Source organism: Halichoerus grypus, chromosome 5 (assembly GCF_964656455.1).
Source record: "Halichoerus grypus chromosome 5, mHalGry1.hap1.1, whole genome shotgun sequence".
Taxonomy (NCBI): Eukaryota; Metazoa; Chordata; class Mammalia; order Carnivora; family Phocidae; genus Halichoerus; species Halichoerus grypus.
Genome location: NC_135716.1, coordinates 105,305,298 through 105,326,808, shown reverse-complemented (window position 1 = coordinate 105,326,808; position 21,511 = coordinate 105,305,298). Strand labels below are relative to the sequence as shown.

The 21,511-nt window shown below is 38.1% G+C and overlaps 1 protein-coding gene across 3 annotated transcripts in view; it reads left to right on the top strand.

Moving 5' to 3' along the window:
* The window catches only part of PALMD (palmdelphin), a 52,180-nt gene that overhangs the window by 8,212 nt on the left and 22,457 nt on the right, over nt 1–21,511 (top strand). For 2 of the 3 annotated variants that reach the window (XM_036069552.2, XM_078072715.1), the window contains exons 2-3: nt 8,825–8,905; nt 15,114–15,238. In XM_036069552.2, coding sequence (XP_035925445.1) covers nt 8,825–8,905; nt 15,114–15,238 — 206 coding nt within the window. Of the gene's footprint in view, nt 1–8,824; nt 8,906–15,111; nt 15,239–21,511 lie in introns of those variants that run through there. The other variant, XM_078072714.1, reaches the window with a different exon arrangement.

The window sequence follows — 21,511 nt, the reverse complement described above, 5'->3', positions numbered from 1 at the left end:
TTAGTCAGAAAATGTAATACGAAAATATCCCATTCCTAATAGCTACAAAATTTAAAAAACTGTTAAAAGCTAAAAATAATCCTACTTAAGGAATGTGCAGGATTTATACCAAAAAACTTTTATACTTTTATACCCACTAAGGTAAGGAAATGTGCAGAATTTATATAATGAAACTACTAAGCAATATATGTGGTTTGAGGAGGCACACCATTCCTCGAGGTGAAGCCCAAATATAAAAAAGCTGTCATATTTTTCCAAATTTATTTTATGTTTAATGCAATTCCAATCAAAATCCTTGAAGGAGGGGCGCCTGGGTGGCTCAGTTGGTTAAGCGACTGCCTTCGGCTCAGGTCATGATCCTGGAGTCCCGGGATCGAGTCCCGCATCGGGCTCCCTGCTCAGCGGGGAGTCTGCTTCTCCCTCTGACCCTCCTCCCTCTCATGCTCTCTGTCTCTCATTCTCTCTCAAATAAATAAATAAATAAATCTTTAAAAAAAAAAAAAATCCTTGAAGGAAGCATTCTTGTTCACTGCTGGTGGCAGCATGAAATTGCTAAACAGGACAGAAAACTCAAAAATAGTTTTATCCTTTGACCTAGAATTTCATTAACAAGGAACTTATACTAAGGAAAAACAAGAGATGCACTCAAAGATGGATTCCTAAGATGTTCATAACATAGCAAAGTCATATCTTATAGTACAAAAGTGGAAGCGAACTCAATGTCTAAAAATAGGAATTTAGCTGAGTAAATTAGTGCATATATGTATGTGTGTATACATATATAGTATAATATATATGTATATATTATATATAATGGAATAATATGAAGCCATTAAAAATAATTTAGAAGACTATTTAATGACATGGCATATCATAATGTTCATGATATATCAAAAAAATAAGTCAGATTACTAAATATGTAAAAAACACCTCCAATTTTATATGACCTATAATATATCATGCAGATATAAATCATATATAACAGTATTGATCTCTGATTATCTCTGGATAATGATAATTACTATTAGGAGTGACTTTTAAAATTCTGTCAGGTTATGTGGTTTTTTGTTTGGTTGTTTGGTTGTTTGGCTTTTTTGGTTTGGTGGGGAGTAAGATGGATAAGGAATCGGTTGGGTTTTCAATGTCATTTCTATAGGAATTTAACAAAATAACTCCAAAGTCCAAGTGGAAAAAATACTACTGCTACTAATTAAGACATTTTAGGCAAAGCAATAAAGTTTGAAAACTTGACCAATAAAATGTTAATTTGCCTCATCAGCCATTGTCTAAACTGTGTAATATTAGTACCAAAGCCAACTATGCAGGTAACCCGGAACCAGACCCTAATGTACATAAAAAATTAGTAAATGATAAAATTAATAAATGTTTTACAAGTAAATCAATACGAAAGAATTCTTTGAAAAAGCTTCAGATCAGCCAAAAATTTGGAAAAAAATATTAGATCCTTAGCAGTTACCATAAACCAAATCAATTCAGCTGGATTAAAGAGGCTTTTTAAAAAAATCTTTAGGAAACGGGAAGAAAATATGGATGAATAATTACTGTATCTCAGATGATAAAGATATTAAAAACATCAAGGCAATAGAGAAAAAAACACTTTTAGTACTTCTTTTTTTAAAAAAAATGTTTAATTTATTTATTTGAGAGAGCAAGAGAGAGAGCAGGAACAAGCAAAAGCAGGGGAGCGGCAGGAGAGGGAGAAGCAGACTCCCTGCTGAGCAGGGAGCCTGATGCGGGACTCGATCTCAGCACCCTGGGAACATGAGCTGCCTAGCTGCTGAACCGAATGAGCCATTCAGGCATCCCAACTTTCAGTACTTCTAAAAACACCAGAAGTAAAATTTAAAGGCAAATAAGAAAATTATTTTTAACTAACACGACAAACAAAAGGCTACTATCCCTAATTCAAAGAGCTCTTACACATTGATAAGTAAATAATTAATAGGTTTTACAGAAAAATGGGTAGACATCACCAACAGACAATTTAAAAAATAATTGATACAGATAGCCAAGAAAATTATGAATAATAGTTGACCACACTAATCTCAGAAATCTCATTAAAACATCAAAATGAGATACTATTTGCCCTATGCAAATTGCTAAAAGATCTTTTACTTGCAATATTCATAATTAGTAAGGTTGATGTGACAGACACTGTTACATAGAAATGTAAGTTAAAACAACTTTTCATTGAAGTCTTTTTAGCAATCTGTATTAAGAATCTTTAAAACATCCCTACCCCTAGGTAACTAACTTCTGGGACCTATCTTGAGGAAATAATCAGAGAAAAGAGGTCCAAAATTTACATACAAGGAATTTCATCATACAACTACTCATAACAGCAAAAGATTCAAAACAGCCTAAGGGGCAGAAAAAAAAAGGAAACTGATGAAGCAAATTATGATATTCTGAATAAAATTTAATATTTTATCAATAAAATTTAATAACATGAGAAACACTCATGACACCATATTCAGTGCAAAAGATGGAACACAAACTGTGTATGAGCCCCCTGGTGTGGTTTGCACGTGTGTTTGTGTAAGGGTGCCCATCTATGGTTGGGGTATGCTGAAGAAAAAATGGAATAAAATGCACCAAAATGTGGATAGCAGTTAATTCTAAAGCAGTGGGAGTATGAGGGATTTTTATATTTTTCTTCAAAGTTGTCTGGATTTTTTTAATCTTCTACAATTAACACATTCTACAAAGTTCCATAGTTTACATTTATAATGAATAAAATTAATCATTAATTTGGGTCCAACAGTCCTAATAGACAAGATATTTCAAAATCTTGATTTGGTCCTCTTTTATTTCATTGACTCCTAAAACTAGCTGACCAGGAAGAGTTTCTAACAATAAATCTTCCAGCACACCCTACTACACCCTCAAATTCTGAGTCAGAAAGTTACCTCAATATGTTTGTTTATTGGTCTATTGGATTTAATTTTAGTGTTCTCTCTTCTTATGGGGCATTGTTTTGTTTTGTTTTTTAAAGTTAAGGTAATCATTTTCATCTATATTTTTTTCCGTTTGAATTTACACAAAGTTCTGAAAGAATAAAATAAGAAACTTTGTCTAAAGCCATGCTAAAACCAAGGTATGCTAAACTTCCATGATCTAGATATCTTCATTCCTCAGTTTCTTCACCTACCTAATGGGGATAAATGTGGTCCCTACTTCAAAGAAATTTGGGGGAAGATTAAATTAATTGATACATTTAAGTGCTTTAAGTAGTTCCTGACTCACAAAAAGTTATCGGTAAATGTTCGCTATTGTTGCAACCACCATAATCTTCATCATCTGCTGATGTAGAAGAATCAAGCAAAAGAAATAAAGTTAGTTTTAAATGCTTCATTTTTAATAATCAAATGTTATCTCTTAGACATTGCTTGTCTAAATACAACATTGTTTAATAATTCATTCTACAACTTTTCCAGGGATTAACCAGTAAGTTCACCAGTCTTTAAATATTCATAATTCCCCTTTGTCCCTCTTCCAAAAATTGGGGCATTTGCTGCTTTCAGTCTTCAGAGACCTCTTCTCCCAAGATTCCAAGGTTACTTAACAATAATTTTCTGTTATGTTGGTGCACCTGGGTGACTCAGTCAGTTGAGCATCCGACTTGATTTAGACTCAGGTCATGATCACAGGGTCGTGAGAACGAGCCCCACATCAGGCTCTGCCCTGGGCATTGAACCTGCTTAAGATTCTCTCTCACTTCCTTCCTCTGCCCCTTCCCACTCACTCTCTCTTTAAAAATAACAACAACAAGAATAATAATTTTCTGTCATGTCTCTAGATTTTTCTACTTCCTGAAATGAAACCTATCAGAGTCTGAGCAGCTCTGTCTTCAGTGCTCTATTTCTTCTTGTGCTTCAATTTTCCTTTAAGCTTATTTGCTCTACCCTCTCCAGAGTTAAGATTATTCTCCTTAATCAAAAATGTGGAAGCAAAATAGAAATGGAATAGTTCTATTTTCATCATGTTGCTATTATACTATGTATCTCAGCAGTTGTCCAATGACTTAGTCCTTTACCTTTTTGTTCTCAACATAACTTAAGGATATATAATTATTTATACACCCATGCTTTGTGTGCCGTCAATGTTTCTCACATGCTTCTCATCTTCACAACACCCCAGATTTTTTTTACCTTTATTTACACTATTACAAATAGGTACCACTTGCTAATCTTCCCTCTTGGTTTCATGAGCTCATTGGAGAGCTCCCAATGATACCAAACTATTTGGGTTTGTTTTGCTTATAGTAGCACTCTTTTCTTCTTACCTGAGATCATTTGTAATTGTGTAGCCATGTTTCCACTTGTAAATTTCCCAGGCTTTGTGGTCTATCTTCACTCTTGAAATGCTAGTCCCTTTTTCAAGAATTTTTTAAAAGAAGTTTTCAAGAATTTTAGAAATCTAAGTTTCAGTGAAAACTAGTAAACCTCTATGCTCAGGATTCTTTTCTAGGAATGTTGTGTTAGCACATATCTTTCTTTCCAGGTTACCATTATCTGCACATCATCAAGAAGTTCTGTATTGTTGGTAGTACTTAGATCCAAATAAGCAGCTTCCATTATTGTTCTTTGGAGACCTTAAGCAAGGAAAATGTCAGCAAAGCTAGTCATGAAACTATAAGATACTCAGCTTCTAGCAGAATGAATCTGAAACCATTCGACTAATTGAATTAGCCTAATTTGCCAAGTTCTAATTTCTGATTTACCCCGAAATAAAATTCCATATGGATTCCCTTCCTCTGGTACTCCTTAAATGTAGGTGCTTCATGAAGGATCTGTCCTTAGCTCTCCCTCTCTTCTGACCTCAGCTATCCCTTCTGAAACTCCTACATCTTTATCTCTAGCTCTCACCCCTCATCTCTCTCCAACCATTGTTTCAATTGTCCACTAGACAACTCTACCTGTTTTCCCAAAGACACCTCAAATTTGGTGTGAATCCACCATCTCCCCTACCAAACTCTCTTCCTTCTCCTGAATATCTTGCATCTATTGGCAATTCTGCTCTACCTAGGCATAAAACCCTTGTACTCGCATTTGACCCCTTCCTCTCTTGCATCCATATGTCCCACCAACTTTAACTCCTTGCTATCTCTGACATCCATACCCTCTCCTACCTCTTGCTCAAGCTCTCCTGGTCTTATGTATGAGTCATAGCCTAACTAATGATCCCCATTCACGTGCTCCTCCTTCAACATCTATTACCCAGTTAGGCTAGATTAAACTTCTTAAAACATGGTTTTAACTCTACAAATCCTCTCCCTCTGAACACTTTTCATTGCTCTCTATCAATACATAAGTAAATTCCAAACCCCGTGTCCTGCCATTCAGTATTTCTGTTGAGGACTTATCCTCACCCTCTTATCTGTATTTTATTTCCCACTATTCGTATGACAACTTAGATTCCAGAATTGCTGTTCTATACAATGTACTAATTTTCTACTTCCAGGCCTTTGCTCACATTGTGCCCTTGACTTGAATGCCCTTTCTTCCCACCCCCCTCCTCCCCAGCAACTATCCAACATACTCTTCTCAAATGCTACATCACAGCCTCTCCCAACCACATCAGCTAGAAACAACTGCTCCCTATCTCCCCTCAACTCTCATAGACCTTCCCTTGTGCCTCAGGAATGACATTTCTCATTTTATTTCTTAGACTATACAGTTACTTGAATGAATGATTTTCTTTCTTTATGAGAGTGTAAGTTTCTTGATGAAACTACTTCTGAATAATTTTTAAACATTGCACAACTTCTAACGTCACCTTGAACACAACGTTTGTACATAAGTACCCCAGTACCGGCTAAATTAATCATTAAATAACTCAGGATCAATCCTGCCTTCTTTACAGATTCAGGGATTCTGGAATATTGGCTCCTTGTTAATCTATAATATCTCTAAAATAGTCACACTCCTAAGTATTGTGCTGATTTTTATCAAGTACGTGGTTGCGATAATACTGGATCATGGATGTTCACAATAGCTTTCTAGTTTCACAAATAAATAAACTAATTTTCAGCATAATCAAGAGGTAACTTTATACAGAATTGGAATTTGTGGGTGTCAACTGCTAAAATATTCTAAGTCAGACAGCTAAAAATCTATCTAGACAACAGTTCATTAAACAGAAGTCTTTCTTAGTTGAACGTTAAAAAAGTAAACATCAATATAAGTTATTCATAAGAGTTAACATTAATAAATATCTGATGTGCCAGGTTATAACAGGTGTCTATAGAGATGCTCAAGCTCCTGGGAAAATTTTGGGAAGCAGATGGCATTTCACATCTATTTGTTCTGCGATAATTTGGAAAGGAATTCGTGGGCTCTGGTAACTTTGGGTACACTAGCAATAGAGCTAGATATGCAACTTAAGGTTGACTTATTTATTTTGCTTAATAAAATTAAATTACTACCATCTTATTTTTCAGTAATTCTTATAAGTCCCTAAGAAATTTGGCAAAACGATAACAACTTTTTGTTGAATATTTTATGAGGAAAAAAGTGCTTCTATCTTAAAAGAGAATCATGCCTATAACATTATAAATTATCTTCTTAATTACCTAGACTGACATAAGGGAGGTATCATGTTACCTCTGAGAGACAAAACATAAGCCTTGTGTTGCCAAAACACTTCAGACACCCTGCCTCTACCCACACAGCTTTCCTTCCCTTATTACTAACCCCAAGATGAAACCAGCCCAAACTGGCTATTGACAGGGGTAGGGAAAACTTGCTAGGTTCAGCATTGTCTCTTATGCTTACGGTACTCTTCTCTATGGGCTACCTGTGACGAGAGGTGGATGGTTACACACCAACACTAAATATGGAATGAAAAATGGGCTCCCTTCTAATGAGAGGCCCCACTCTTGTTTCCAGCCACAGTTCTTCATGATAGAGAGGATAATGAGGGAAGTTGTAAGAAGCTGGACTAATTTCTCACTCAGGAAAATGGTGTCATGAGTTGGCTAAGAGTGCGAAGGCTGAACTCAAATTGCCTGGGTTCAAACCCTGGTTGAGCCACTTATTACTTGTGAGAGCTCAGATTAATTAGTTAATTAGTTAGTTAAATTTACATTTCCTCTCTTGAAATGAAAATTATCGCAATATCTTTGTTATTATGACAATTCAATGAAATAGTGCCTATAAAATACTTACCAAAATGTTTGACATAATACATTATAAATATTACTAGTATTTGCTCAATTACAACCTCTAGAGAGAATGGAGAACTGACTCACAGGTTATCAGAATTTTTGTTCCTAAAGACGAGCTTTGATCCAAAGAAGCGATACTGAAGACCACGCTAGTTGCCTGGCTAATGTTTTTATTTTTTTTTTCAAAATAGCTGCTTATGAAATTTACAAAGTGGGATACAGACCAAGTCATATATTCTTCTAACACACAAAGAAAAACATGACATAAAGTTGGAGAGCAACATGTTGTTTTTCTTCAACAAATGTACCTGAACTTATACATCAAAAAAGAGTTTTTATCTTCAAAGGAGTCGCATCAGGAAGCCATGCACTTATTTCAACAATGCTGCCAAGTATTTTTGGAACTCTTCCTTCTAAATTACCTTCTGAGCCTGCTTCAAATTCTTTTAGTTGTCTTCACTGGCAACAAATTTTTTATCCTTTGGGAGTTTTCAATTTTGAAAGCAGATTTAAAATCTACTCTTATAAAAGAGATGGAGGATAATGTCACCTCTGGTCAAAAAATAAGGAAATAAGGGCCTTTTTGCGTAGCTTGTAAAAAGCCTCAAACAATTCCAGAGAGGGACTGTCTAAAACATTTCAGGCTTATGGAAGCATTATCAGAATTAGTTTGCTACTTTCTGTGATTAACAGATTATGTCTTATTTACTTAATTTTATTAAACAAATACAGAGTGCTATGCGTCAAACACCGTCCTAGGAAATTTGACATACATTTAATGCTCGTATCTTATGAGGTAGATTCTCTTATTATCCCCATATTTCAGATGAGGTAATTGAGGCACAGAAGAGTTAAGGATTTTGTCCAAGGACACAGACCTAGTAAATGGCAGAGCCAGAAATCAAAACCAGACTATATAGTACATATGCTATATTTTCTAAAAAGTACAACCCCTGGGCATTAACAGTTATGCTTCCTGGGTTTTTTGAGGTAATGCAATTTAAACTTGGTGAAAGAGACTCTATCTCTCCATGAATTTTTTTTAACCACAGCTAAAAGCCCTCTTACCGTTAACAAGCATTATCTGAACCCTTTTTTCTCTATCTTCACGTAGCAAGTTATACAAGGAGGAAACACTCCCACTTTCTAGCTTCCTAGTTTTCGAATGCTCTGTAGGCTAGCTATCCTGTTTTCCCACATAAGCAGACCTTTTACCCAGCAGTTTATTCAGCCCTGTGCCAGGAACAGTCTCTCTCCTCACAGGGTTTCCTCAGGCCTATTTCAAAACTCCCTCCTTAAAATTCACTTTTTCCATTGCATCACTCAATAGCTCAATCTTGCTTGATTAATGGGGAAGATTTTTTTAAAGGGGAGGGGAGGAGAGTGGGGAAGGAAAGACATTAAAATATTTGCAAGTTCTCTCTGAAAGAGCACCTTCTTTCGTTTTCCATCAGCAAAATGCTTTGAATGTCTCACTTTGCCCCCCTTCGCTTTGAAATACGAGTTTCCAAAGCAGCTTTCTACCAATTCCAAGAGCATACCGTTGGCCAGCCATTCAGTAATGACGACAACCCCAAGGAAGCATATTTAAGCAAATTGAAAAAATAGATTATGCTGGAACTTCTTTTATTTCAGGATAAAAGAAAAATACAGGAAGAAATCTCGCAGAAGCGTCTGAAAATAGAGGAAGAAAAACTAAAGCACCAGCATTTGAAGGTAATTTATGATTTTAATTTCATTTCAATCATTTTTGTATTCAAATATCCTAATGGCACTCAAAATCTCTAAAGATGCTTTAGGAAGGAAAAAAATTCAGCATAGTTCTACTAACCCCCTAATAACGATAGGGGAGGGCCAAGAAGCTAGTAATATTTGCATAGGAGATTAATACCTTCTGGTAAACATGTAGAAAACACGCTTTTATTACTTTTATCCTTTATTACTGAATTTCCTCATTTTCTTGGGTAACCCTGAGAATTCAGCCTTGATAATTTGCCCCCCTCCCCCCCAACACAGTCTTGCTTAACATCCCTAGGGATGGATCCAGCTAGGAAGTCCCTTTTGAAATCAATGAAAGGCCAACCTTCCCCCAGGGGGTGAGAAACAGACGCTGTCTGACCTGGTCAAGGATGCTTGTATTTAAAAGCTCAGTGCAATGAATCCAATATTGTTTGAGTATCTTTTGGGGGTTTTGTTTTCTTTTGCCTTGTTTTGACAAACCATGAGATCATCACCAGAAATAAACCTCCATTTTTAAAACCAGACTTTGCAACTTCCATGGGTGTGGTCATTTTGTAATTAAAGCACATTGAGTTTCAACATTTTATTACGTAGCTCGGTCATAGGATGCAACCAAATGACAAACAGGAGCTCCTTGTGAACAGACTCAAGCAGGAAGCTACTTCTCATGGGATCTATACTTGCCAAATTCAGCTACATCCAGCTTTCTGAGGGATCAAGTAACCACCTCTGAAAAGAAACATAATTTAAGATTCCAATTAGCCTCAGTTCTCTGGATTCTGTTTGCTTCTTTGCTCCTATATAAATTGGCATTTCCAGTGTTTGATGGATAATTCTAAAGTATAGTTAGCCTGTTATTCTTGCAGTGTCACACTGAATTTACATGAGTGTTGGGTATAGCCAAGAAATGCAGTGTGTATAACCAGAAAAATCAATGAGATTAAAACAAATTTTACCAAGTTATTTTGGTGAAACTCAAACCAAAAGGCAATTCCACAATAATTTTTGAGCTAAGCCATTTCTAACTCCATTTCTAACTCGTTCTCTCTTTTAACCTCTCTCTCTCCTTCTCTCTCTCTCTCTCACTCATACAAACACACACACACAATTTGAGTCTCTCAATAAATTAATGACTGCTTCTGAGTAAATGGATAGCTCTCTCACATTCAGCAATTGCTATCCTTGTCCAGTGGGTAGCCAAACAACAGTAGAGCTCACAGTAGGAGAAAGGGTTAAATACCCCTGAGTTCATTCTAGGAAGCAAGTTTGACATAAGAAAACTGACTCATTGAAAAGTCCATTTCTGAGGTGGCACCTCTTTTCAATACTTGCCAAAACCAGTCCAAAAAGTCATACATGAGGGGTGCCTGGGTGGCTCAGTCGTTGAGCGTCTGCCTTCGGCTCAGATCATGATCCCAGGGTCCTGGGATTGAGCCCCACATCGGGCTCCCTGCCCAGCAGGAAGCCTGCTTCTCCCTCTCCCACTCCCCCTGCTTGTGTTCCCTCTCTTGCTGTCTCTCTCTCTGTCAAATAAATAAATAAAATCTTTATTAAAAAAAAAAGTCAGGGGCGCCTGAGTGGCTCAGATGGTTAAGCGTCTGCCTTCGGCTCAGGTCATGATCCCAGGGTCCTGGGATCGAGTCCCGCATCGGGCTCCCTGCTAGGCGGGGAGCCTGCTTCTCCCTCTGCCTCTGCCTCTCTCTCTCTCTCTCTCTCTGACTCTCATGAATAAATAAATAAAACATTAAAAAAAAAAATCTTTAAAAAAAAAAGTCATACATGATCTTCCCTTTATAGGGAAACTTATGTTTGCTTTCTGCAACCCAGGAGACTGTCTAATCCAATCCAATCAGAACATTTATCAGGCTCTGGATTGGCGAAGACCGTTGTGCAGATTGTGTACTGCACAAAGATACCCGAGAAAGGGGTGCTAAAACCCTGCCCACACTCGCTTGGAACTGTGCACGCTGGAATAGGGCTGCTTCTGTCTGAAGGACGATATTTCTTTTCCTCTGCACAAAGGTGCTATTCATTTTCCCAAGCTGTGCACTGACCCAAAGGGGTGGGGTGAGGAACAGCACTTTTTCTGATTTTCGTATTAACGCCATACAGACTACCAATGGCCCCAGAGGGCTGTAGCCCTTCTGCCTGCAACCTAGTGGAGAACTCAGAATTAAATAAATAATTAGGACAAGTTAAAAGATGATTTTTTTTAATTTAAATAAGAATATAAGGAGTAACTCTTTAATCTGAGGTGGTCGAAGCAGGTCTGTTAAAGGTGTGGGATTTAAGCGGAGTCTTAACTGATAGATAGGATTTATATAGGTGTGTATAGAGCCTTTTAGTCAAAAAACATTTATTTTTTTTATTTTTTTTTAAGATTTTTTATTTATTTATTTGAGAGAAAGAGAATGAGAGAGAGCACATGAGAGGGGGGAGGGTCAGAGGGAGAAGCAGACTCCCTGCCGAGCAGGGAGCCCGATGCGGGACTCGATCCAGGGACTCCAGGATCATGACCTGAGCCGAAGGCAGTTGCTTAACCAACTGAGCCACCCAGGCGCCCAAAAAACATTTATTAATTACCTATTATGTGTAAGGTACTAAGCAGGACACTAAGAATACACAATAAAGTTTGACCTGTGTCCTTAAAAAGAGAACTGACCCAGAACCCTGAGACGACCCACACACCGTGATGAGCAGTGTATGCAAGGCACAAACTGCCAAGGCAACACAAAGGAAAGAGTCGCTGTTTGCAACGTGTTTTGCAGAAAATGGTTGGCTGCACCAAACAGCAACTAGGCACCATTACAAATGGGGGTCAGAAACGTGCAGAAGTACTTTTTAAAGATTTATTTATTTATTTGAGAGAGAGAGAGAGAGAGCAGAGTGGGAGGCGCAGAGGGTGAAGGAGAGAGAGTCTCAAGCAGAGTCCCCGCTGAGCACCGAGCCCCACGCAGGGCTCAATCTCGTGACCCTGAGATCACGACCTGAGCGGAAACCAAGACTCTGAGGCTTAACTGACTGCACCTCCCAGGCGTCCCAGAAGTATTTTTAAAATTGATTCTACAATACCCTCACCAAGTCAGGAAAGCCCTATCGGCCTCTACGGTTACCAGTCCTTCTTTTATTTTCTTCTTCATCCATCTGTCTCCATTCCACTGACTGTCCTCAGCACTTTCCTGATTGCAAACTATTTCGTTACACTTCAATGACACACTCTAAACAACACAAACACAAACATTTACAAAGCGCTCCTCTGTATCATTACTACATACCTTGCAAAATAACAGTAGTCACTCTGATATTCGTTGGCTCTGGAACCTGGCAATCATACCAATGACATGCTAGAAAGGGAGTTTCCAGGGATATGAGGAGCATTCTAACTTTCAAACATTTCTGAGATTTGTACACTCTGGGTCTCCTCACCTAGTAACATGATCGCAGTCTGCCACCAAGAAACACAAACTACACTCAGCTTAGAAGACTTTTCTTTTCTGGAAGTCCATTTGATTCATGGTATGAAAAACTAATTTATTCCTAAAGTATACTGTAATTGCTATATAGAATGCAAAGTGCTTCAGGAAAACCTTTCCCTAAAAAAACTGCCCAAAGATCTATTACCGGTATGTTCCTTATATTTTCATTTAGTTAATATCGCTTTTGATTCTGAATGTCGTTGTTGTGAAATAGATTTTTCATCAACCTCATAGACGAAATTACAAGTTTAAACTGAGACATAAAGACAAAATGACTGGGGCGTCTGGGTGGCTCAGATGGTTAAGCGTCTGCCTTTGGCTCAGGTCATGATCCCAGGGTCCTGCGATTGAGCCCCATGTTGGGCTCCCTGCTCAGCAGGGAGTCTGTTTCTCCCTCTTCCTCTTCCCCTCCCCACTGCTCCTGCTCTCTCTCTCTCTCTCTCCGTATCTCTCTGTCTCAATGAATAAATTAAAAAAAAAATTCTTAAAAAAATAAATAAATAAATAAGGTGTTATTCCACATTTAAAAAAACAAAACAAAAAAACAAAATGACTATGTTTAAGTTGTTACAATATGTGATTGTACCGTATCATTTTAATTGCACATCCAAATTATGTATTTTATATTCAGAGGCAAAGAGTTAATTCACAAATTCATTTTTTCATTTTACCTCTGGCAAAGAATTCTTTGCCAGGGGTAAATGACAATTTGTGAGTTACGAAAAAAGTTTTATGAGGCTAAAATTAAAATTATTCTTATTCCTAACCAGACTAAGAACCAAGACGATAGCCTCAAGTTCACATAATCACATCACAAGAATTATTCTCTGCTCTCTGTAACTCAACAACATAAGACTACCCCATCTAAATGCTTCTGATAGTGATATGGATGTAAATGACTGAAACTGTCCTCGTAGGTGGTTTGTAAGGACTATAATTTACTTACAGGTGTCCTGTCTTCTTTACTATGCATTAGCTATCATCACATTCCATCAAATAAAAATAAATTTAAATTAAGGTAAATTCTTAAAATGATAGTATACCAAGATTTTCTTGGCATCTTTGATCTCAAAAGATAAATCTTGACCTTTATTAATAACATTTAACTGTGTCTGTGGGAGAACATTTTTACAAACAGCCAAAGAGCTATAATTAAGGGTTAAGATAACACTGAGGGAAAGAATCTCTGGCTACAAACTTCTCTTATGGGGTTTGTTGTCCACATGCAATTGCTTGAAACTCTGGAAAGACCAACACAAATACGATGATCTGGGACAAGGTTATTACTCGATCTAGTGATTTTCAAACTGTGTTCTGTGCATCCACGGGTTTCCAGACACCCTCACTGCGTCAGCTAGAGCAGCCCAGTTTATATCAGTCCTACAAAGTACAATTCCATTTAATATATATTCATAATCAGTGTAATGTTTCTTACTGGTTTGAAAACCATTGCCTTACTTAATATAACCATCATTTGGTAATTACCTAGCACAATCAACCTTATTTAAATTTTGTTTAAAATTCAAAGGTATTTATATTCCAGTAGGATTGATCCTAGCATCCTTTTAAAAAAGACAGAAGTTCTATTAACTTGCTCTCATTTTAATTGTGGCGTCAGAGAAAGAAGTCTCAGAAAATACAAAGCTCCCATTCTTCTCTCCTCATCATTTTAGACACAGCGAATCCCCCAAAATAATTTTTGAACAAATAGTTTGCACAGGTAGATTAGATATATAGAGAGAACAGTTTTCTCCAGGAAGAAAAGGAGAAACTCAAACTCTTTGGAAATAATATCTAACAGTTCCTATGTAAGACATGGATGGGATGTTAGCTAAGTTCCCTCCAAATTTTACACATCTCTCATTTGCTTTAGGTCTTCTTAGGCTCAAGGTCCAGGACTGTAATTCTTTCATGCAAATTCAATGTTTTCTTCCATGTGATAAAGCATAAATATTTTTTGTTTTGTTAAAGTTGACAAAAACTCAGCTCACCAATATTCAGACAGATCAGTAAATTTTGTGCATCATATTATCAGAACAAGTAATTCGTGCTAAACTTAAGTATCTGGAACCAGGGAGGTTCTCAGAAGAAAGAAGGGTATTGGGTCGGCAAAGTCATAAATGCTGACCACACCACTTAAGACTAACATTGAATTGGTTTAGGATACAATAGCAACTTCCTGTTTTGGCCACCATTTCAAATAATCCCTCCAAAATTTTTTTTGGAGTGTTCGCTGTACAATGTCATTGAGATGAATTTAAAAAATGGCTTCAAGGAGGCTTTTACTCCAAAGACACAAGATGTACAACCATTAACCAAGCAAACAGTAGCGAGGTATCACAGATAAGGTCCCCATACGAGTGCTAGACATACACAGAGAGTGCCGCGGGATTCTGAAGGAAGAGAGTTCTCTGAGGGCGAGGATGGGGCTGTGGAGGGTTTGGGGGCAGGATGGAGATTTTCACAGAGAAGGAGGGACCTGAACTAGAACTTAAAGGACAAATAGGATTTAGACACATCAAACTGGCTTTGGAAGGGGATCACAAAAGGTGCAATGAAGGAAGATACCAGATTTATTCAGGCAAGGCAGTGAGAAAAAATAATTTCTCTTTACTCTGTCCACTATTAAAATTTAGGAGTTCAAAGCAGCCAGAGATTTTGGAAATTATTGACTGATTTAAGAACATCTTTATGTTTCCTGATATCAGAAAAAGGCCTTAAGGGAGAAATGGCTTCTAGAGGGAGTCAGCAGCGGAAAAGAACAGGAAGAGATGAAGAAGCAAAATCAACAAGACCAGCACCAGATCCAGGTTCTAGAACAAAGTATCCCCAGGTACGGCCCTCACGGAGATACTCCACAAACTTCTTTTATTTTGACTTTGCCCCATGTTGCATGTATAAGAGCCATTCTTATGTTTAGGTTTTAATAAAAAGCAAGGCAATACCAGAAAGCAATAGAAATTTCACTATAAATATCCCCTACCCATAGCAACACAAGATTTATTTTTTAAATACATATTAGTGACTTACCCAAAGTTCTCCAAGCCTATTTCCTCATCTATAAAACAGTAGTAACAATATCTATCTCTTACAGTTTTTGGGCAAATAAACAATATATGTATTTTGTATATTGCAGCTAAGCCGCTGGCACATAACAGGTGATCAAAACCCAGTCCTTCTTCACAGCCCCAACCTGCACTCTCACCGTAGGACAGGGGACAACTCTATGGGTGTGTTTACACTGTCTCTCCGTCACCCCTCTCCCAGGCTCTCCTCAGTCACAACCATATTTCGGAAGAGAAGACACTGTAGGAATACTTCACTAGCATTCTCTCTTCTACTTCCCTAATTATTTGGTCGCAGGCGTTGACCTCACTTCTCGATGTCCTCCCCTGCCCATCACACACAGTCAGTCCCGAGTCAGCAACTTGTGACATAACAAGGGAAGTTTTAAAATTGCCTTGGCTTAAAATGAGGCGATGGACATGAAAAAAAAAAATTGAAAAGCTGGAATAGAAGATGGGGTTATTAGTGTCATCACAAAATATAGATAGCGTGGAAGAAAGATGTGGGAAATGTCAGAATCATTTTCTAACCTATGTGTGGAAAAAAGATGGGATTTCTTGTGGTATAATAATGACAGTAATTTAAAGCCTATGGATCTTTGAAACATAGGTAGCTTTCAAAATCTCACTGCGAATTTCCTATAGTGAGAACTATAGGAAACACCTGGAAGGTGAAAATATCCCGTAGCTGTACGACTACATTCTGTCCATCCTCACCACACTCTGGACAGATTGCATTAGGCGTCAAATTGACGACATGAAGAAAAGCTTCCTTTTTAAACTGATTCTCATTTTATTTGCCTAATTTCATACACTTGTATATTTAAGAGCTAAAATCATTGACTACTCCTTCTTATTGGCATTTTTTTAAATTAACAATTCTTAAAAAGTTATATTGTAATCATTGAAATGTTTACATTTACGAACCCCTCAGTTGCTTGCTCAAAGATGTGAAGTGCCTCTAAATGGTAGATAACAAATACTTAAAAATAACTCAATGATTAAATCAAGTCTACAGTTTGGAAAACTTGATCCTTTATAAGGCATCCCTTAGCAAGAGCTTCTTACCAAAGTCTGGCTTAGCTGATGATTACTTTCTCATCGTCAACACAGAACTCTTATCTCCGAAGGAGTTCTGAATTTAACCCCTGCATACCCTGCGCTCTGCAGACACCTCCATGCTTCCCTTGAGAGCCCCCTGGTTAAGAGTCTTTGCCCTTACTGAACACCTACAACTTTCTCTGCACTTGATGATCACTGAAGTGGCTACATAAACTCAAACTCCATTAACAACTTTGGGCGACACTGGAAGCAATCCCAGAGAATTTACGAGGGTTCTACTGATTGCTTTCGGACCTGGCCTGAATGCTCTGAGAAGCACATTAGCTTCTAGTGGTATTGACGGTGGCTTGCCTAGAGTTCCTATCTGACCAAAAAAAAAAAAAAAAAAAAGGAGGAGGAGCCGGAAGAAGTAGAGAAACCATATTTACCAGCCATATTACCCTCCAGGTACTTTATATATATCATCCCATTTAATCTTCATGACCCCGTGACACAGTGTCATCATCATCACTCTTTGCACAGAGGTTGAAGAATTCACACAAGTAGGAAGTGGTGAATCAGAAACTAACTCATTTGACTACCCGATGCTGCCTATAAAGTGACAGCACACAGCATTCCAGACCACACACTATGGGCTGAAGAGCTGTTATCTCTTATAGGAAGTCTTTAACGCATGTTCTGTCCCTTGGTTCTCCTTTGTCCAAACAGCTCCTACCACACTCCGGATCTTCTTCGGTGTCGCTCTAACATCTGTATTAAATTACCACTTCCGTGTCTATACATTACCCAATTTCTGGCATCTTATTATGACTTCACTTTTTAAATTTTTTTTAATTGAAATATAGTTGATGTATATTATTATATTAGTTTCAAGTGTACAGCATCGTGATTCAAGAAACCTATACGTTACACGACGCTCACTAGGATAAGTGCAGTCACCATCGGTCACCATACAGTGTTATTACAATATTATTGACTGGATTCCCTACGCAGGCTTTTCATTCCTGTGACTTTGCTAACAACTTTGTTTTAGATCTTCGGGATGTCATTAACCATTAACCATTTATTATCACCAGATGATGTTAACCCCCAAATACAAATAATAATAGCAGGAATGGTTCATTTTTAAATGACCTTGTGCAATTTGCAAAGCCCTTGAACCTACATCACGCCATTTAATTCTCGCAGCAATCCTAGAAAGAAAACACTGACACCTCCATGGCAGAGATGACGAAACAGGGCTCAGAGAGATCAGGGGCTGAATGAAGGTCACAGAGTCATTAAAGGGTGAACTTGGGCCTCAGAACAAGTCAGGTTCGGTGCTCTCCCGCTGTAAAACTAAAGGAGTGCTGTGGGTGTAAATGTTCTGGAAATGGTAAAACCCCTAACACCTCATAGCAAATCGCTTTGTTTAAAAACCAAAAAGCCGTATTTGCAAAGAGTTAGTAAAGAATTTGCATCGCTGTGACCCATGAAGGCATGTTTATCTCGTTAAAAATGGGCAGGGAACAGAATGTTCTGAAGCAACATAGGGAGACACAAAATATGTGTGCCTTGTCTGCGTTCCTCAGCCTACAGCCTCCGCTGCTGCCCCGCATTAGAGAAATCAAGCTGCCAAAGCAGCTTTACCTGAAAACTGAACATTTTCTTCTCAGAGGTTTCTAAAGCTGCTAAACAATCAAGTGGGTGTTCTTAAAGTCAATCTTTCTCCAAAACAACTGCCCGCAGAGCCTCAGGAGCTTTTCTTACCAGCTAAGTAAAGTACATTTTCCTGTTAGCTCCAAGAAACAACCCAGTCAACGGACGGAGTTGAACCGGGCAGAGCCGAGCTCCTTCCCCAGGCAGCGAAGGCATCCCAAAGCCTGAATGCGTTTTATCACTTGATTTAGGTGACTGCTCAAGGGCGACATTTGCCATCTGCCAGGCCTCTCAGTTAGAGGATAAGATTTTAATGGGAACATCAAAATAGAAACGTTGCTATTACCTCAGAGTCTGTAGCAGGGCCAGGCTGCCCCTGGAGTTTTCATTCCCACTACTACTCCCACAGTCTTGTGAGATGAACTGAAAGAGCATGGCCTTTGGCCTTCACATCCCTGTTCTGCCGACCGTAGTACATAGAAGCCTGGAAATGTTCTTTCATCTCTTTGGGCCTCAGTTTCCTTGTCAGTAATAGTGGGACAATTAGAGCGACTTCACAAGACTTTATGAGTGAGGCAGCTTTCGGAGTGCCTGACACATGGTAGGTGTTCAAAAAATATTAGATCCTATTCCTTATTAAGAGTCAAAAATAATTAAGAGAAAGATGGGGATGTTTATCTTTTGGCCAAGATCTCTCATTTCTTTACGTCAGTACAAAGAATCTTTCTTTTTTTTTTTTTTTTTGAGTAAACTGAGATTATCACCCAACGAGGATTCCTTCCATTCAGACATAATTGATGGGTTTTCTTTATGGCTTAAAGACTGAAATGTTAACAACAGCAGTTAAGTTTTACAGAGTATCTCTTATAGACCAGGCATTGTGTTAAGCACTTCATATAGATTACTTCATTAAATTCTCACAACCACCTTATGAGGTAGATAACATTTAATAGGTGAGAAAGATGACATTTGTAGATGCTAACTTGTCCTGGCTCATATAACGAAAAAATTAAGACTCAGGATTTAAAACCTAATTAAGAGTCTTAATTACAAAAATAAATTATGCCTCAGATCCTGCAGACAACTTTTACAGAAGTTAAATCCTGTAAGTGCTACCCTTTTACAGCACCTTTTTATTTCTAATCCATGCTATGATTTCACTCTCTTGCATGCATCATTGTATAGAGACATTCAGATGACTCTCTGCCATACTGAACACACTCAGAGGTCCCCTGACTCACACCTAACCTTTAAGTAAAGCGTGTCTGCTTATTCCTCCTCTCATCTTTTCTTTCAGAGAAGCAACATTTCAGAAAATAAGTAGGTTTCCATGGTTTTTGTCTCAGAAACACATTCTTAGCTTTGGAACAACATTAGTGAGTATTTTGCCTGGTGCCCTGATTAATGCCTTTGCTTAAGTGGAGTTTCAATTTGCCTCCCAAATGATCCCTGTTCTTCCTGTGACCAGTGAACCAGTTACTTCCTAATTCTAGGCACAGGTGCAAATCCAGCACTGACTTCTCGGTGCCGACAGCACGTGCACACATTCATAGGCTGGCTTAGAAATCCTCTTCTGTCACATCTCTTGCTTCCCTCCATCCAATAGCCTACACCCAAAATGAGCCCCCCACCCCTACCCCAAACACCCTCAGAAGTATCCAAAGGAGCTATGTCGTTCACATTCCAGATTCCTTTTTCCTATGCGGCTGCCCAGCTGTTCTCCGTGACTCCCTCTGCCAAAATGCCTTGCATCGAGCTGCCCTCCAGACACTTGCTACTTTTTGAACTGTGTCCAAAGACCTCTGACTTTAATTGGAGCACACAGAGCGCCTGCCAGAAATGTCATAAGCATAAAAATGCAAAAGGTTAACTGCCAAGGAGAATGAGGCAAACGCACTGCCTTCCCTTTGAGAAGGATTATCTACTTATGATTAAATGTTCTCTAGTAAGGATTTTTTTTTTCATATTCCAAAGTACCCTTCTGACCCTCTGCCTTCCTCTAACGAGCTTTCATTTGTCTCCAAATGGTAAGAAATTGCCTGCCCATATGGTACTAACAGGAAGCTGCATGAAGGAGTGGATTTCTGTGTGATTGTATGCCATGAGAAAATCTGAGGAACGGGCCACTACTGCAGCTTCCATCACCTGGAAGCTGGAAATTGTGGAAATTCCTCCACAAATGGAGATGCAGTTATTAGGAAATACATTCTGCTCAATATCATATGAAGCAATAATCTACTCAGTTAACTCAAAAAAGAGCAGATAAGATTCAATTTCAAAAAGGAACCCAGAGGATTAATGTAGAAGTATAAAGGTTAAATGATATTTTTTCCTGGTTATGGATTTATCAAAGTTCAGCTCATTATGATTTCTATCCAAATTTAACCCCTACCTGATGCTCGGATCTACCTGTGTACCAGTGTACCTTAATGAAACTAATGCCTCATCCAACACAGCAAGGAAGGCTGCATAAACAATAATCACATTCTAAATGTTTCTGCCTTCCTGCTCTGACCCAGCCAGCCATAGCTAACATCACATCACGGGAGAGAGAGATGCAACCTCCTCTTCCGTGATAATGCGAGAGAGAAGAGAAAGGGAAAAAAGGAAAAAAAAAAAAAAAGAGAGAGAGAGAGAGAACCCACCATTTGTTTCTTCTTCTTAAATTTGCTGTTGCCTAGAAACACTTAAGAAATTATTCTGAAGCAATTACATGAGTCAAAATCATTCCAAGCATGTTTTTCACTCTCCATATTTGACTAATTGGTTTATCAGATTTGCAAGAGTTCATCTGTTGTTGTTTTTAATTTCCCAGATATTCTAATTATTCTTAATTCAGGAGATTTTTTTTTTAACTTCACAAAAAGAGCAAAATAAATCAAATTTCCAGCAAAAAAAAAAAAAGGAAGAAATCTATCCCCAACCCCCACTAGAGAAAGCCTAGTACAATGCCTAGCACATAGTAGGAATAACTGTGACTACATAGCTTAATAAATGAATGAATGGAAAAATATGGATGATCAATGGATGGATGGATGGATGGTTGGTTGAATGGATGGTTGGCTGAATGGATGGCCAGATTTGAAAATACCACCTATTAAAGGGACCAGCTAAAGACTACACGATGACTTGAACATTAAGGAACTAAAAAGGAAAGCCTTGAAATTCTTTAAAAAATAAAAAAGAATAAGTACCCAACTATCTTGAGTCAAGGGCAAAGTTATATGACAGTGGTACCCCTGGTTTTTGAGGCCACTGTTGATGGCCCACCATCACTTCACTTTCTCACCTTTCCCCTCTTACATATGGTTTTTTATTTCCTTATCCCCCACCTCCCAGCC